The sequence below is a fragment of the Coffea eugenioides genome, chromosome 6 (genome assembly GCF_003713205.1).
Source record: "Coffea eugenioides isolate CCC68of chromosome 6, Ceug_1.0, whole genome shotgun sequence".
NCBI classification, from domain to species: domain Eukaryota; kingdom Viridiplantae; phylum Streptophyta; class Magnoliopsida; order Gentianales; family Rubiaceae; genus Coffea; species Coffea eugenioides.
This window is the reverse complement of record NC_040040.1, coordinates 24,178,572-24,197,740: the sequence shown is the minus strand read 5'-3', so window position 1 is coordinate 24,197,740 and position 19,169 is coordinate 24,178,572. Positions and strand designations below refer to the sequence as shown.

Here is a 19,169-nt window from a genome sequence, read left to right as displayed (position 1 = left end):
AATATACATCATCATTATTCGATCTATAACATATATATAAAAATTGAATTTCAAATTCAAATTTTTCTTAATTATCACTCATCTAATACTGACAGTGTATACAATATCAGTATATGAAAGATTAATTCTAAAAACTAAGGTATAATTCCATTTTCACCCTCTAATTATTTCTCAAATCTCTTTTTGGTCCCTAGATTATTAACTAGGACATTTTGTCTTTAAACCTAAGCAAAATCATTAACAAATCTCCGAAACTAATAGGATAGTAGTCAAGTGAGAAGCATGTTTGCATGTTGTGAGGGTATAAAAAAAATAAAATTAAACAAGCCAAAAAAGAATTCTAGAGTTAGAGGGAAAAAATAAATTTACAAACCAAAGTAGGAGTCTGAGCATAGCCAAGAACTAAAGTGTCTCAATTTAGAACTTAGGGGCCCAAAAAAATTTATAGCTTAGGGATCAAAGTAGAAATCATGGTATGGATTAGGGATTAAAGAATTAAGGAACAAGTAGGAATCAAAATACAGTTGAAGAGTGCAATATGAAATCAACCAAAAAAAAAAACTCTTAAGAGCATAACAAGGTTGATTTTGTAATTAAAATCCAACTTGTACCTTCGGGATTAATGTTTATTTAGTATGAACCCATTCAATGAAGGAGGTAAGTATAAACTTTCAAAAACTCGAAGGGTGCTACATGGAAGGTAGTAAAAGATTGTATCGTGTTACTACCTTTACAGTCTGAGAAGACAATATACTCAGCAGCACATTGTTCTCTTTCTCTCTCTTGCTTCCTCGTTCTGCTCTCAAGTTTTCTTGCCTGCTGCTTTGCTTCTCGAGGAGCATAGAAGCTTTGTTCTTTGCTAGGTACTTATTATGCACCTGTTTCTCAATTCCTGTAGTCCACTTTATCATTACTTGATTTTGTCCTAAAAATGTTGTGGGCTATCAGTTTCAAAGGTTTGTTTTTCATAGTTTTGGGAGAATCATGTGCTGTTTGCTTACATGTATGCATGGTTCAAAGACTCAGCCGAGTCACGTCTCAGGGCCTTCCGATACGATATCGGGACGATACGATTCCGGAATACTTAACTCGTCGAAACGTCACCATGAAGGATTGAAAAGGTCGAATTACACCGAATCACTCCTGGTTATCCCGTGTCAACTCGAATTTTTATTATTTTTACTAATTTTTTAATTATTTTTGTTTATCATATTTTTTACAATTTTTAGAATATTAAATATTTCAAAAATTCGCGTCTCACTAAAACCGCGACCGATATATCGAGACTGATGTGGAACAGTCCAGGCTGCGACTGCAACCGCAACTGCGACTTTGAACCATGGTATCCTCCAAATATTCATTCTCGGTTTGGTAGAGTGAGCTGCTAATATGTGAGATTTCTCTTTTGCTTAGATCTGCAATAAAAATTGCAGGTTACATCCATTTGCTAATGTCATACTAATGCAAATTTTGTTATTCTTTCCTTTGGGGAAAGAGCGGGAATTGTTCCCTGAAATGAGAACTTTTCCCTGGAGAAATACTCTTTAAGATTCCACACCTAAGACTCTCCCAAAAGTATTCCCAAAGTAACACTTGGTGTCTTGCAGCAGAAAATTAGTACCTCCACAAGGAGCAACTAGAAACAAAAACTTCTTGTGCTCAATAATTCATATTGCTTTAGAAATTGTATATGCTTCTGAAAGAAGTTCTTAAGGTAATCTTGTGCATGACATTTCCAGTTTGACAGTCTTAAAATTAAAAATTCAAGTTTTAAACATATTCTTACCTTAAAATAAGCAAATAAATGTAGGTTTTAGTCCACCCAAAAAAAAATAAAAAAAAATAAAAAATTGTGCCGGGCTTTGTGGATCAAGGGAGTGCTTCACCATAAAAGCAATTATGAGTCCTGTAAAAAGCTCATTTTTTGTTCAGCTCTTCATTAGTTTGGCACTAAAAAGTTGTTGAGGAATGAACGTCAACAGGATTGTGCGATGCAACCAACAATAGTGGGAGGGAAGAACATGGATACAGAGGGAAAGACGGAGAGTGAGAAGATGAATAAGGCAATCGCGACGGCATATGATGTCCATTCCAAAATACTGGAGGAGATAGCTGGGGACCACTTTCACATCGGCTTCTATGACTCTAGCACCATTATCCCAGGTTCTGATGTCCATTCTGCTGACTCGTACAATTGAGGCGGCCCATCGTTTTGCCTCTGTATCAGGTAACCCCACCCCTCCCTCCTCTGCTAACGTATATGCATTGACAGCTGAAATTACGAAATGTAACTCTGTACTTTGCACAGCTAAGCTTTTCACTGGGTTGGAGATGCCCATTAAGTTTCGATTCTTGACTTCGTTTAGTCATTTCCCATGACAATCAACTTGTTTTAGGCCGAAGATGTAGGGAGTCAGAACGGTAGGCAAGGCGATGACGCTTTGGATAGAATCTTTGATTCATGAAGTCAACCTATTCAAAGTCCTAAAGAATTTAGACTGTGGGGGTAATCCGACGCTTTTAATAAAGAAACTTTTGGGCAATAGAAGAAATTTAGGGGCAGAGCTTTTGATCTCAAAGCACTTTTAGCCAAGTTCAAAATAGTGATTTTGAAATAACTTTTGTGTTTTAAAAAAATAAAATTTGACCACCTTATGATGAATTTTGAACCAAATAAAGTGATACATATATTTCAAATAAAAAAGACACTTGTATAATTATGTACTTGTGCAGTATAATTAGAAACTTAATAAGTACTTTTTTCAAAAAATCTACCACGTGAAATATTTTTTAGTAAGCTTCCGTTATCCCAATATTACAGAATTATCTAAGATGAAATATTATTCCTCGGCCAATGGCATTAGTCATGAATCTTATTTGAAACAGGAAAATCCTATACCATGTGATATACGACAAACTCAAACTAAATTATGGTTCACCTTCTTTATTTTAGAAATTCTCATATTTGTATCCGTCACTTATATATATCGTGATTTTCAATAGCTTTTTGTAAGTAAACTCTTTAAAATATTATTCCTTCACCAATTTCGTTAGTCATGTATCTTATTTTTTGTATCACAAAATATTTGTTACCTTTGAAAAATCAGCACATAATTACACTGGTCTCATTCAAAATTGGGTTAATTACAATTACCTTCAATGAGATTTGTCCTAATTAAAAAAAAATGTATCTTGTGATTTTATCAGATCACAGCCGAGTCCCTTGATAGCAAAACATTTGTCAACTACGCGGCCTCCTCACATAAGAGTTGTTAGAATTGCTTCTTATATTAGCAAAATCAGATATTTCCAAAAGATCCTAAGTACTCATTTGCAATACAAGCCAATTACAAAATTTAGCCGTTGAGGTTTGTTCAGTTTTCTAAACTAACGTTTTGGTATGTGCAAAGCACAATCCAACATTTTGAATACATGTAATTTTGTCGAATAGCCCTCTTCCCCATCCAACCTAACGCCTGACCGGGCCCCGCCGCCAAAAAATGAAAAAAATTAGTCAGTTGCTGTTAACTTGAAGTTATGTCCACAAGTATTAAATCTAATGAAGCCATCCAGCTTGGGGTAAGGCTAAGTCAGTGGAATAGTGGTTGAACTAGTAAGTCACTTGTTAAATCGATGGAATTCTATAAAGTAATAAAATAGTATGTAAAAAGATAAAAGCTAATATTTTTACAATAATAAAGGCTGTGTAGATAGTTAATTTGGTGTTAATTTTATGTGTTTTTAAATTTACTCTTATATCTATTATCTATTAACCCTTATTTTTATTATCAACTGGCACACAAATCTTATTCAACCAAAATTACCTGCCTCAAATTTTCACGGTTTCTCTAATCAGCAGTTTTTATTACTTCCCAAACCATCTTCTAAAGATATCCATTCTTCTCTAGTCAATCAACCATTTCTCCCAAATTTTGATGCTGCTTCATATGGTACGTTGTACATATTTCTGTATAATACATTTTTGATTATATATTATATAAAATAGTCATATTTACTTGTGCTATTTACGTGATTCTTTCAATTAATTTTTTTTTAATAAATTGCACACACATCGAATGTGTCTCGATAGCTACTATGGATAACTCTAACTTGTATTAGCTTGAACAGTTTAACTTTTAAATCACATTATGCTTATCCCAATAATGTCATATTTGTGCTTTTATATTATAATAGGTACAAACCATAGTGTAGTAGAAGCATGTTTGGCAGTTCTAATAAATCTATCGAAAATTTTGAAATAATGTGTAAATATATAGAAAAGGCCATAGCATTCTCTTTTGAAAGAAAAAATTTTGGTTATAATAGTATTTTGGGATTACCTCTCAAATAAATTTTTTTTTCCTTTTTCCCCCCAAAAATGCCCAGATTTTTGGCCTTCCAATTTAACCGCAAGCTTTCACCGAGCTTAAACGAATGCCCGCCTTATCCAGTTAATCGGTTTAATTAGACCAGCCTACTCCCATGGCTGGGTCACCTTGTTAATTGATTTATTCCGCAATGTTTATCAAGTTTAATAACTATGCTTTTAAAACAAAGTCAATAAAAATGGCAAAATAGCTATCAAAAGCATAGTTAGAGTCGGTTTTAGCAAAGCCAAAGCCACCTGATTTCACTAGCAATATCCATCGGTCATTGATGTCTGGTTGCCTCGACCGCCATTTACGTGTCCTCGATATTAACAATTTTTCTTCATGTTTATTTATAGGTAAACAAAATTCTTTTTTAAATTAAAATATTTGAGTTTAAATCCCAAAAGAGAGTGATGCATCCAAATTACTCTATTGGTACATTACACATAAATTTTAACGTTTCTATACCAAAAAAGCGTTCTAATTGGAGACCGAAGTAGAAATTCAAGATAAATACTTATTTAGAGCTAAGAAAGAAAATAAAACTTTCAGTTCATGATAAAATGGACCGTTTTGAACAGAAGCACCAAATTCGACACCCAAAAGGATATGCAGATGTAGTTGAGGATAGTAAACTTGAGAACGATCTGAGCAGTAGTTGTTGTAGGCCTATAGGCAACAGAAAAAAAAAAAAAAAAGAGCAACATTTTTTTTTGTCTTTCCTTTTCTTTCTCATTTTTAAGTAGTTTTACTTATATTTTAGGGCAAAATACACTTTACCTCCCTTTGATTTAGCATTTTTCACATAACTCTTCTAAAGTTTCAAAAGTTATATATAACCCCCTCATAGTTTGAATTAAAGTATCAACATGACAGAAATGATAATTTATAACGGAATCCATAAAAATGTTGAAATTACCCTTTTTTAAAAATTAAAATGGTTGAAATGGCTAAAATATATAAATATCAATGCATAACACTGTAACCTTATATGATTTTATGTTTTATTATATAACCCCCTTATGATTTAGTGTTTTACCATATAATCCCTTTATAGTTTTCAAAATATATGCATAATCCCCCATAGTTAATAAATAATTTCAACTTTATATAGGGGTTTTTTTGGCATTTTAGTTGACTCTATTGTGGAATGCAAATTTCATTATTTTGATACTTTAATCCAAATTATGAGGGATTATATATAACTTTTGAACCATAGGAGGTTATATAAAAAAAAAAGGCTAAATCACAAGGGGTAAAGTGTATTTTGCCCTTTAACTTTCTTCATAGCGGTTTTAAGTGGTTCTTTATAAATATTTGGCTATTTAAAAAGGTTAGATTACAAATTGGTCAAATTACAAGATTAGTATTGTAAATTGTACAAGCCAGAAGCAATGTGAATATATATTAAGCATAGACTTTTTCTTTTTTTTTTTGAGCAATTATAGGCTATTTCTGCAGTTGATACTCTTTGTTTAGTTCATGAACACCTTGGAAAAAGAAATGGTTTGATTCTTTTTCAACGTGTTTATTTTCTTTCCTAGTGAAACATGCTCGTAATTTCTAGTTTTTCTCCTCTCCAACTGGGCCATTTTTTTGTTTCATTCCTTTGTAATGGTTAACTAACGTCCATTGTTTATCATGGGATAATATGTAGAGGATCCATCTAAGAAACCAAGAAACATGCTTGATGTTGGATGCGGTATTGGTGGCAGCACCAGGCACCTAGCAAGTAAATATGATGCTCAAGCTAAAGGCATCACCCTAAGCCGTGTTGAGGCCGAAAGAGCTCGTGTTCTAACTGCTTCCCAAGGATTAGAAAGCTAGGTTTGTATGAACTATATGCATTACAATTTCCAATCTAGTCTATTTCCTACTAGAATATCTTGGAAAAGTCAGGTTGGTATGAACTATACGTGTTACAATTTCCAATCTAGTATACTTCCTACTAGAATATGATTTTCTTATTGCTTCTCCCTTTGCATTCTAACTTTTTTTTTGAACGATCTGCATGCTAAAATTATTGAATTGCTAAACTACCCTATCCGCTTACACTTTTATGCAAGTAGCAGTAAGTACATATTCTGATTTTCCATTTATTAAGGAATAATGACAGAATATATGAATACCACTACTATGATTTTGGAAAAATTGGTAAGTGTATATATTTATGAGGAGGTCGCACTTTTTAGATTTTGACTATGTATAAAAGATACTTGTATTCACTTTTGTATATCATGCAGACATTTTGTGCACATTTAGCAGTAAATTTTGTGAAAAAGTTGCTACAATCATTTTTCATAAATTCCCCAATATTTTCTTTCATAGAAAGCAAGACTTTGTCAGTAGTGGTAAAGGAAAATTGGGGAAAAAGAAGTCCAGAAACAAGAAGCAGTTCTCTAAAGGTCCAAAACCGGATGATGTCTGTAACTACTGCAAGGAAAAGGGTCATTGGAAATCTGATTGTCCCAAGAAGAAGAAGCAGCAGGAAAAACAACACGCTTCAGCTTCAGTTGCAGAAAAGGAAGCGGTAAATTCAGAAGAAGACCTGGCCCTAATTGCAAATGAACCAACACATCACTCTGATGTGTGAGTTCTTGATTCTGGGGCATCCTATCACATATGTCCAAACAGGGAATGGTTTACAACATATGAGCAGATAGATGGCGGAAATGTCTTGATGGCTAATAGTTCTATCTGCAAAGTGGTTGGGATCGGTTCTATTAAGATCAGGACACATGCTGGAAAAGTTGCCACATTGAACGGAGTCAGGCACGTTCCACAAATGGCGAAGAATCTGATATCACTTAGTGCTCTGGACAGTAAGGGTTTCAGTTTCAAAGGGGAATGTGGAGAATTGTGCATCAGAAAAGGTTCATCAGTAGTTCTCAAAGGAGTTAAGCATGGTACCCTGTACATCTTACAAGGTTCTATGCTAATAGGTTCTGCCGCTGCTGCTGTTGCATCTTCTGAAGATCGCCGGTCTAATATGACCAAGTTGTGGCACATTAGGCTTGGTCATATGAGCGAAAGGGAGATGTAGATTCTGTTTAAACGTGATCTTCTAGAAGGCCACAAGGTCATCGATCTTGGATTCTGTGAAAATTGTACTTTCGGTAAATTATATAGCAGAAAGTTTGGGAAAGCAATTCACAGGACAAAAGGTACTCTTGATTACATCCACTCTGACTATTGGGACCCTTCACGAGTTGAGCCTTTGGGAGGCTGTCGATACTTCTTATCCATGATTGATGATTATTCAAGGATGACTTGGGTAATCGTTATGAAGAAAAAAGGTGAAGCTTTCAAGAACTTCAAGCAGTGGAAGGCTTTAGTGGAGAATCAAACCGGAAAGAAGATCAAAAGCTGCGAACTGATAATGGTCTGGAATTCTGTTCAAAAGAGTTTGATGAGTTCGACAAAGATGAAGGAATTGCTAGTCATCGCACAGTTTGACACACACCACAACAAAATGGTGTAGTAGAACGCATGAATCAAACACTTCTAGAGAGAGCACGGTGTATGCTCTTTAATGCTGGGTTGCCAAGGAGGTTCTGGGCGGAAGCAGTGAACACAGCCTACTTCTTGATCAATCGTGCACCTCGTACAGGTATAGACTGCAAGATACCTTATGAAGTGTGGTCTGGCATGTCCCCTATTTACTCAAGTTTGAAGGCTTTTGGTTGTACTGCGTATTATCATGTTAGTGAAGGCAAGTTAGAACCTAGGGCTAAAAAGGGAGTGTTTCTAGGATATGGAGACGGGGTTAAAGGTTATAGAATCTGGTCACTCTCAAAAAAAAAAGTTATACTTAGCTGAACTGTAATTTTTGATGAAAACTCTATACTTAACCCTCCTGTGAAGACTATTGTTGAAGAAAGTGCAGGTGTTGATAAACAGGTGGAGCTACAAAGCATTCAAAATGGTTTTGAATCACAGCAGCAATTTGATGATCATCAACAGCTATTCTTTGAAACTGAACCTCCTACAGAAGTAGAGTCTCCAGAACCTGCTTCACCAGAACGTTTGCCACCTATATCCTATACTGCATCAGAAACTCAGCAGCACGATATTGCTTATGATCGTGCGAGGAGAGTGGGAGTAAAACCTCCCAGCAAGTATCGGGATTTTGTAATCTATGCATTTTAGGTTGCTGAGGAGGTGGATTTTCCTAAGCCCTCCACCTACAAAGAAGCTATTTCGGGCAGTGAGTCAGCTCAATGGCTTGCTGCGATGGGTGATGAAATGGAGTCGTTACACAAGAACAGCACTTGGAAATTGGTCAAACAGCCACCAGAGAGAAAGGTTGTGACTTGTAAATAGGTCTTTAATAGAAGGAATGAATTTCTCCAGCTGAGGGCATCAAGTATAAAGCACGTGTTGTTGCAAAAGGGTTCACTCAAAGAGAAGGAATAGACTATACTGAGATTTTCTCACCAGTGGTCAGACACACTTCTATCAGGGTGTTACTAGCAATGGTTGCACATCAGCACTTAGAACTTGAGCAACTAGACGTGAAGACAGCTTTCCTACATGGAGAGTTAGAAGAAGAGATTTATATGACTCAGGCAGATGGATTCCATGTTCCGGGAAAAAAAGATTATGTATGCAAGTTGAAGAAATCCTTGTATGGATTAAACCAGTCTCCAAGGCAGTGGTACAAAAGGTTTGACAATTACATGATTCAACTCGACTACAACAGAAGCCAGTATGATTGTTGTGTATATCACAACAAACTTGAAGATGGTTCGATGATCTACCTGATTCTGTATGTAAATGATATGCTCATAGCTGCGAGGAACAAAGCTGATATACAGAAGTTGAAAGGTCTTCTCAGTGCAAAGCTTGAGATGAAAGACTTAGGTGCAGCACAGAAAATTCTGGGAATGGAGATTTTCAGGGATAGAGCTCAGAAGAAGCTTTTCTTATCACAGAAGAGCTATATTAAGAAGGTGTTGTCCAGATTTGGCATATCTACAGCAAAGCCCTTGAATACTCCGAGTGCAGCGAATGCTCAACTGTCTATTACACTTACACCACAGTCAGAAGCAGAGATAGAGTATATGGCTGAGGTTCCCTATGCTAGTGCAGTGGGCAGTTTGATGTATGCCATGGTCTGCACTAGACCTGATCTAGCACAAACAGTTAGTATTGTTAGCAGATTTATGGCTAACCCTGGGAAAGAGCACTGGCTGGCCATGAAGCAGATTTTTCGCTACCTGAGAGGTACGTCTGATGTTGATCTAATCTATGGAGGTGATACAGAGTGTTTGGTTACAGGCTATTCAGATTCTGATTATGCTGGAGATATTGCTAGTAGGAGGTCGATGACTAGTTATGTTTTCACATTTGGGCATTCTGTAGTTAGTTGGAAAACAACTCTACAACCTACAGTGACTTTGTCCACTACTGAAGCAGAGTATATGGCACTAACGGAGGCTGCTAAAGAGGGAATTTGGTTAAAGGGACTAGTTGGAGATCTGGAGATCTTGGCCTACATCAGGATTAGGCTAATATATATTGTGATAGTCTCAGTGCAATTTGCCTAGCCAAGGATCAAGCCCACCATGAGAGGACTAAACATATTGACGTATGATATCACTTCTTGAGATTTGTGATAGGCTGCAATTTATCGTTTATTTTATAATTAATTTTTCCTATTACCTGACCCGATGTGGATTAATTACTGGATTCTACTCACTTTTGACAATTTACATTTATTTCAGGGAGTAAAACAAAAATATGATAACAAGTGTCAATTTGACAGAAAATGAGTCCAAGTAACAGCGCGTATCTGAGGGGCATTTTTGGAAGAGGAAAACTTTTCCTTTTTTGGCAGTTCCCGAAAAGAGAGGCGATGAAGCAAGCCTGGGGAGTCTTCGTTTTCTTCAACAAAAAAAAAAGAGCCACCGCACAGTGGAGAGACATATATAGGAATTAGATAGGACTACCTTTAGTTTTTAGCTTTGACTTTTCTTTTGTCCCTTAGTAGCTTTAGTTCACGCATGTCAGTAGAAAAAATTGGAGAACTTTGGCTTTTCTTCCTTTTAACTCTTGGTAGTTTCCTTTCCTTCTTCGTATGTCAGACGAATTGAAAACAATCAATGACCTTTTGTAGCTTTGCTATCTTTTCAAATATTCGGACGAATTGAATTTTCCAAATTTCAAAGGACAATGGCCGCTGCGTTTGTTACAATTTTGTATGGGTTTTTCGTATCCGGGATAAACTAAATCCTCTTCTCTAGTCAAGGAACAACGGATGTTTTGGATTACCTAAAAATTATGAGATCGATTTAATTTTATCTTTTTCTTTTATTTATTGGTATTCGCATACTCTCTGATTACGGTATTTATGGTTATTCAATTAATTGATTGTTTTGGATCCGAATAATTAGTTAATTTAGTAATCTATTGTCAATTAGAGCATTAAATCCGTAATTGTTTAATTACCCTAATATAGTGACAACTGGCATGATTAGGTTTGTGTCAGGGGAATACACGGGCTAACCTGAAATAACCCTGGTAGTGCGTTATTTGGTTAGAATAGGGTCCTCTAATACGTAAAGCAGTTGAAGAATTAAACCTTACGGGCGTATTTAGAATTACTTCTCAATTAAAACAGTGATCAACGGGTGTACCTTGATCACCGACACAGTAAGGAGGGGTTGACTGTTATCGCTTGTTTGGCAGTTATAACCTATTTATTGGTAAATAATTGAAATTGCTTGTGCATCGATGATCAATTAGGTGAACCATTACTGAAGTTATTTCCTGGCTAGATCTTTAATTATTATTACTCTGATTTTAGTGCATTGTCATTTAATTTCTAGTTAGTTATTTATTTTTATTCGAACTCCTTTGATTGTCATCGTGTATACAGAAACACCCCCTTGTTAGTTGGAATTTTAAAAGAAACAGTTACTCCCGATCCCTGTGGATTCGACTCTACTCACTACTATATACAAAAAATTATATTTATTATTGCACAGACCCGACACCTGTCAATTTTTGACGCCGTTGCCGGGGACTGGCTTTAATATTTGTTTCATTTTGATTTCATTATTGTTCTAATTTTCTGGTGCTTTTCGAGTGTATGCCTCGTTCTTCTCGCACAGGTGAATTAATCTTCGATCCTGAGGTAGAGAAAATTGCGCGTAGAACAAGGAAAGAGACCAGACAACTCAGAGAAGAGCACTCCAGTGCTGCATCTTAGAGACCTGAGGCAGAAGTTGAACCAACAGAATCGCTTAGTGATTCTTCGCGTGATTCGGAGCGAGAAGAAGTCACTATGGCAAATGCATGGACATTAAGGGAGTTGACTGCTCCTGATTTAAATCAACAGCCTTTATGCATTACTTTCCCAAGTTTGAATGATAACACTCCATTTGAATTAAAATCTGGTCTAATTCATATCTTGCCATCTTTTCATGGTTTACCAGATAAGGAGCCTTATAAGCCTTTATAGGAATTTGATGTCGTGTGCAACAGTATGAAACCCCTGAAAATCACAGAAGAGCAAATAAAAATGAGGGCATTTTTCTTCTCCTTGAAGGACTCCGTAAAAGATTGACTGTACTACCTACCACCAGGTAGTATCACCACGTGGGACCAGTTGAAGAAAAAGTTCTTAGACAAGTATTTTTCCGCATCTCGAGTTGCAAGTTTAAGAAAGGAGATCTATGATATCAAGCAGCACCCGAGGGAGTCGCTTTACGATTACTGGGAGCGATTCAAGAAGTTGTGCATCAAGTGCCCCCAGCACCAAATAAGTGAGCAGTTGCTCATACAATATTTTTACGATGGGCTACTCTTCAGAGACAGGAGTATAATAGATGCTGCAAGTGGAGGGGCGCTGATGAACAAGACCCCTCGAGTAGCGTGGGAGCTAATTGAGGGAATGGCCGAGAATTCACAACAGTTCAGTATGAGCGAGAATGTCTCGATATGCAAGGTAAATGAGGTGGAGACATCTTCTATCCAGCAGCAGTTGACGGAGTTAACCTCGTTTGTTAGGCAACTGGCTGTAAGAAATGCATCACAGGCCAAGGTGTATGGGATTTACACTGCTATGGGCTATTGTACGGAGATGTGCCCGATGATTCAAGAAGAAAGTGCAGAGCAAGTGAACATGGCTGGTCACACGCCAGCGCCAAGAAAGCCCTATGACCCATACTCGAATACGTATAATCCGGGTTGGAGAGATCACCTTAACTTCAGTTATGGAGGCAATAGGCAACCCAATTTTGCACCAAATAGACAGCAAGGGCATCACCAGTAGTACCAGTCCCGTCTACAACCACCTCTCCCATCGAGCTCTAATTCATCTTTAGAGGAGATGATAAAACAACTGATGGCTACAACCGCGCAACATCAACAAAAGACGGATTCTGAACTGCAAAACATAAGAAATCAAATGAGCCAGATGTAATTCATGCAAAGTCAAATGAATCAAATGGCCATAACGATCAACCGTTTGGAGTCCCAGGTTCAAGCAAAGTTGCCATTTCAACATGAGTTGAATCCGAAAAATGTAAGCGCAATGACCTTGAGAAGTGACAAGAAAGTCCAAGGACCCGAACCTGTGATCCCTAAGGACAAGAATGAGAAAAAGATCGAGAGCAAGCTTGAAAAGGAGGGTAGCAATGGCAAAAATTCAGTGGTACTCCCGGACCCGATCGTTGAGGTCAAAACTCATCTGCCTCCTTTCCCTAGCATGTTGGAGAGATCGAAGAAGCAGAACAAGGAGAAGGAGATCTTGGAGGTGTTTCGCAAGGTAGAGATCAATATACCCCTGTTAGACGCCATCAAGTAAGTTCTGAAGTATGCAAAGTTTTTGAGGTACCTGTGTGTCAACCGAAGGCGGTTGAAGGGGGATGAATGAGTCATTGTGGGGGAGAACGTGTCTGCGATTCTACAAAGGAAATTTTCACCAAAATGCGGGGACCCAGGTATGTTCACTATCCCCTGTAGGATAGGCAATACTCTGATTAGGAAAGCCATGTTAAACCTAAGGGTCTCGATTAATGTCATGCCAAAGTCTATATATACTTCTCTGAACCTGGGTCCATTAAAAGAAACTGGTATAATAATTCAGTTAGCTGACCGAACCAATGCATACCCTGATGGGTTGGTTGAGGATGTGTTGGTCAAAATTAATGATTTAATTTTTCTAACTGATTTTTATGTACTTGATATGGATGATGATCATTCCCCTGACCCCTCACCGTTGCTATTAGGTAGATCCTTTTTGAACACAGCACAGACAAAAATTTATGTTAATAAGGGTACCTTGTCTATGGAGTTTGATGGAAAAATTGTTCATTTCAATATTTTTGATACTATGAAATATCCCTCAAACTGTAATTTTAGCTCTGTTTTTTCTATGAGTGCCATTAACCCTGCGGTGCAGGAAGTGTTTGAAACTGTTGGCAGGGATGAGTTAGAGGTTGTTTTAACCAAACACCTGGAGTTGGAGACAACTCCTGAGGTGGAGTGGAGTGAAGATTTAAAATGCATAATAGGGGGGTTACACTTATTGCCAACCACGACGAAAAGGTATGAGCACGCACCCATTTTTATACCAGAACCTCACCAAAGGGTACTGTCATCTGTGGTGCAGGCACCTGTATTGGAATTGAAATCCCTGCCGAAGCATTTGAAGTATGCGTATTTGGACGACAACGAAACACTCCCGGTGATTATCTCGGCAATACTCTCAGAAATCCAGGAGGAGAAACTAATCCGAGTCCTCAGGGAGCATGAGAAGGCGATAGGATGGACTATCATCGACATCAAGGGAATCAGTCCCTCTATCTGTATGGATCGAATAAGACTGGAGAAGGATGCCAAACCTATACGCCAAGCTCAAAGGAGGTTCAACCCCCTCATGATGGAAGTGGCAAAAAAAGAGATATTGAAGTTGCTCGATGTGGGGATCATCTTTGCCATATCAAACAGCCTATGGGTGAGCTCGGTCCAAATAGTCCCAAAGAAGGCAGGAGTGACAGTAGAGGCCAACCAAACTGGTGAGTTCATACCAATGCGCAAGCCCACCGGATGGAGGCAGTGTAATGACTACCGCAGATTAAACGCTGTCACGAAAAAGGATCATTTTTTCCTTCCTTTCATTGATCAAATGGTTGAGCATTTAGCCTGTCGTGCTTACTATTGCTTTTTGGATGGATTTTCAGGGTATTTTCAGATAGTAATTGCACCAGAAGATTAAGAGAAGACGACATTTACGTGCCCGTTCGGGACCTTTGCAAATAGACAGATGCCTTTCGGATTGTGCAATACACCTGCAACTTTTCAAAGGTGTATGGTAAGCATCTTTTCAGAATATGTAGAGAAAATTATTGAAATTTTCATGGACGATTTCAGTGTGTATGGTGATAGTTTTGATACTTGTTTAGATAATCTGAAATTGATTTTGTTGAGGTGTATAGAGACTAATCTTGTGCTTAATTGGAAAAAATATCATTTTATGGTCGAACATGGGATAGTTCTAGGTCATATCGTGTCTTCTAAGAGTATTGAGATTGACAGGGTGAAAATAGACATAATATCTGCTTTATCTTACCCCGCGAGCGTGCGAAAAGTGCGTTCTTTTTTTGGCCATGCAGGTTTTTATCGAAGGTTCATCAAGGACTTCTCGAAAATTGGAGCTCCTTTGTTCCAACTTTTGCAAAAAGAAGTGGCTTTCGAGTTCGATGACAAGTGTCAGAGAGCCTTCGACAAGTTGAAAGAGCTATTGACCTCGCCACCAATCATCCAACCCCCTGACTGGAGTCTACCCTTTAAGATCATGTGCGACGCTAGTAATTATGCTGTGGGGGCTGTGTTGGGACAGAGAGTGGGAAAGGCGGCTCACGTCGTCTACTATACATCCCGAGCCTTGAATGGGGTCCAATTGAATTACTTCACCACTGAGAAGGAGTTTCTCGCTGTTATTTTTGCTTTAGAAAAGTTCAGGTCATATCTGTTAGGTGCTAAAGTTATTGTGTTTTCTGATCATACAGCGTTGCGGTACCTAATGACCAAGAAGGATGCGAAATCGAGGCTCATAAGGTGAATATTACTCTTGCAAGAATTCGACCTAGAAATAAGGAATAAGAGAGGCTTGGAGAATCTAGTAGCCGACCATTTGAGTCGCATACTAGTTGTGGAGGGGAACGAGCCATTGAAGGATGCATTCCCTGAAGAACACTTGTTTTCTTTAATTTCTCAATTGCTTTGGTATGCTGATTTAGTCAATTATTTAGTAACAAGTAATTTTCCTACAGGTTGGCCAACATCGAAGAGGGATAAATTGAATAGCGATGCCAAATACTTCATCTGGGATGACCTGTACCTGTGGAAGAGGTGCGCTGATCAAGTGATAAGGCGATATGTAAGTAAAACTGAATTTCAGTCGATTTTAACTTATTGTCATACTTTTGCTTGTGAAGGTCATTTTGGACATAAGAGAACTACTCATAAGGTATTAGAAAGTGGATTTTATTGGCCGTCATTGTTTAAGGATGCATACTTGTTCTGTAAATCCTGTGATTGCTGTCAAAAGATAGGTAATATAGGCCGTACAGATCATATGCCCCAAGTCCCGTTGATTTTTGTAAAAATTTTTTATGTTTGGGGTATTGATTTTACGGGGTCTTTTCCTACCTCATTGGGTTTTATATACATCTTGTTGGCAGTCAATTATGTGTTTAAATGGGTGGAGACTAAGGCCACCTGGACTAATAATTTGAAAGTGGTTGCAGATTTTATCAAATCTAACATTTTTGTGCGTTTTGGAATGCCAAGAGCCATTGTTAGTGACAGGGGGACGCACTTTTGCAACAAAACCATAGTCGCGCTGTTTCGCAAGTACGGTGTTCTCCACAGGGTCTTAACGTCGTACCACCCGCAGACCAATGGTCAAGCGGAGGTATCGAATCGGGAAATTAAGTCTACTTTGGAGAAAATGGTGCGACCCGATAGGAAGAACTGAAGTCAAAGGTTGGAAGATGCACTCTGGGCCTATCGGACTGCGTACAAGACCCCATAAGGATGTCACCCTACAAACTGGTGTTTGGGAAACTGTGCCACCTCCTAGTGGAATTTGAGCACAAGGCCTTTTGGGCAATAAAGAGATGCAACATGAACCTAGAGTAGGCCGGTGCCCACCGAAAGTTGGACTTGCAGGAATTGGAGGAGATTCGAAACGAGGCATATGAGAATGCACTAATCTACAAAGAAAGGAGTAAGGCATTTCATGACCAACAAATATCTAGGAAGACCTTTGTAGTTGGTCAGAAGGTTCTCTTATACCAATCCAGGCTCAAATTATTCCCAGGAAAACTACGTTACCGTTGGATTGGTCCTTTTGTTGTTACTCACGTTTTTCCCTATGGTGCAGTGGAAATCTAGAGTATTAAGACAGATAAGAAGTTTGTGGTGAATGGACACCGTTTCAAACACTATTACGAAGGTTTTTCAAATGGAGAAGTGGAGATGATAAGTCTAGATGATCCGCCGTGTCCCAATTAATGACACCTTGCCCTGTCTAGCCAAAGATATTAAAGAAAGACACTCATTGGGAGATAACCCAATTTCTTTTAATTGTTTATTCAGTTTTGTTTGATAGATTAAATATGTTTTCCTTGAGTTTGACAGATTTCTGGCTTCAATTTTCGTTTTTAGTGGTTCGTAGGTATCTCCCTGACATGACGCGCCCCCGTCAAGTCACCTGAAGAGCTCATCGTTAGAAGGGTTCTGGCCCTCATGACGCGTCCGCGTCAAGTCACCTGGAGAGCTCATGGTCAGAAGGGTTCTTGCCTTTTTGACGTGCCCGCGTCACGTTCACGGGAAAGGTTAGTATTCAAAACTCGAGAACAGTTTTCGATTTCCTGTTAATCCCTAATTTTGAATTTCGAAAATAAGTTTTGTTAATAATAAAATAAAATAAAAAAAATAAAAAACTATTTTCTTTTTCTTTCTTTCTTCTCCCCTTTTTCTCTGTTCTTGGCCGCGACCCAACCGCTTCTGCCCGCTGCCTCGTTTGCACGCCGCCGCACCTCCTCCGAGTCGCACAGCCTCGTACGACCACACCCACCGCCCCTCATGCTCTCTCCCTCTCCCTTTGTCGCTGCCCGCAGACGACGCAGCTTTCCCCAAGCCCCCCGCCACCTCGCTCTACTCGCGCTGACGAATGGCGACCCTCGACCACCGCTGAACCGCCACTCGCCGCTTCCTCCCACCCCGCTCGGCCGTCTACTGTTCTTGGCCGCCGTCTTCAGCGCTCAGCCCATGCTCGTGCCCCCCTCCGACCCTCTCTCCCTCTCTCTCGCATTGCCCACGACCCTCGCCGCCGCTGCCTGCGCCGCCTCTGGGCATGCCACCTCCTTGGTCTCTCTCTCTTATTCGTGTGCCGTGCCTATCCACCTCTCCTCTCCCGCCGCCATCCAACTTCTTCAGTCGAAGAGCAATGGAGGTATTTGTCTTTCGAGCCCTAATTTTTGACAGTGTCAGGTGACGTGTGGGTTTATCCGTCGTTTGGTGTTGACCCTCTGTGATATTTCTTCAATTGTGTGATGCACCAGTAGTACTGGTGACGATATTTTGCCTATCATTTGTTAACTCCATTCGGTTGGATACATGGTTGCCTGCTCATGGGTTGGGATTGAGTTGTTCTTAAATTTCTGAACTACTCTTGCTGGTTTTGCCATATTATTGGGGGCTCTTGCTACGGGTTCACTGCTAGGGACAGTTGTTGAACTTTTGGGTGCAATTGTTGAGTTTTTGGGTGAGCTAGAATTTTGCAATTGTCTATTGATAATTGGGAGGCATCTTTGCCTGTGTTTTGATTGTTGTGATTTTGGTTGATCCCATTCTGAAACTGCCTGTTGAATTGGGAGACCTGGGCCGTGTGATTTACTTGTTGCCATTAGTAGGTTTTAATTGATTTTTGAGAACACTCTGGTTACTGATTTAAATTGCTGATTTGGAGGGGCCTTGTCTGTGATTTTGGGCAACTCAATTGTGTAAGTCGTTGCCCCTATTACGGACTTATTTGTTTAATGGGTTGGTTATTGACTCAAGTAGGCTGAGGGACTTGCTGGGATTCATCTGTTTGTTATATTTGTGCACTCTTAGTCCTCTGTTAACTCACTGTGGAGCGTTGAAATCTTTCTGGCAATTGGGTTACTACTTGGAGCCTATTGCTTTGCTTTTGCTGGGTTTCTTTTGCTAATAGCAGCTACTGGTTTCTATAATTATTGGAGCTTCTATCTCTGGTTGATTGAGTTGACTGTTAGAGGAAATGGTGAGACCGAAATTAGCTTCTAGGTCTAGAGCCTTTCAATCTCAGCCCTCACCCCAACCCTCTATTCCAGTGAATGCACCTACCAACCAACCCTCCTCTTCTAGTGTTTGAACCCGCTTAGGTAGGGGTAGAGGTGCTTATGTGGCCTCCGCCGCTCATTTCGGGGGGCACTTAGACTTCACTAGATCCTCCGATCAGCGGCGATATGCTAAAGTTTGTGAGCGGCGTATCATTCCGTGCAAATGCTCGGACGAAATGACCATGGGTGTTCTAGGTATCCAGGAGGAGGTTGAGCGCATGTACACCGCCATTAGATGGCGCCCTTATCTCGCTATCTTCTGTCTTGCTTTTGTCGAGTTCATTAGGGAGTTTTACTCCACTTTTGAGTTTGAGTTTCCTACTAGGTATACTGTTGAGACTCCCAATGTCATTCATTTCTGTCTCATAGGTCAGGAGTTCAATTTCTCCATTACCCAACTTAATCTGGCGTTTGGGTT

General features: G+C 39.0%; 1 protein-coding gene and 1 non-coding gene across 2 annotated transcripts; one reads left to right on the top strand and one right to left on the bottom strand.

Annotated features, from left to right (window-relative positions):
- Positions 1-12,030: 12,030 nt before the first annotated feature.
- On the bottom strand, positions 12,031-12,137 carry LOC113776564. Its single transcript, XR_003469050.1, has one exon. It is a non-coding gene; the product is annotated as a small nucleolar RNA R71 (small nucleolar RNA).
- A 685-nt stretch (positions 12,138-12,822) lies between these two features.
- On the top strand, positions 12,823-14,595 carry LOC113773910. Its single transcript, XM_027318507.1, has 2 exons — positions 12,823-13,143; positions 13,780-14,595. The coding sequence occupies exons 1-2, from the start codon at positions 12,823-12,825 to the stop codon at positions 14,593-14,595; spliced, it is 1,137 nt and encodes a 378-aa protein (XP_027174308.1).
- Positions 14,596-19,169: the final 4,574 nt, after the last annotated feature.

Excerpts from the sequence above, each read along its gene's own strand:
- LOC113773910 (XM_027318507.1), top strand. The coding sequence starts at position 12,823 with ATGGCCATAACGATCAACCGTTTGGAGTCCCAGGTTCAAGCAAAGTTG. Across the intron at positions 13,144-13,779 it reads TCTTGGAGGTGTTTCGCAAG|GAAGTGTTTGAAACTGTTGG; the intron begins GTAGAGATCAAT and ends CCTGCGGTGCAG.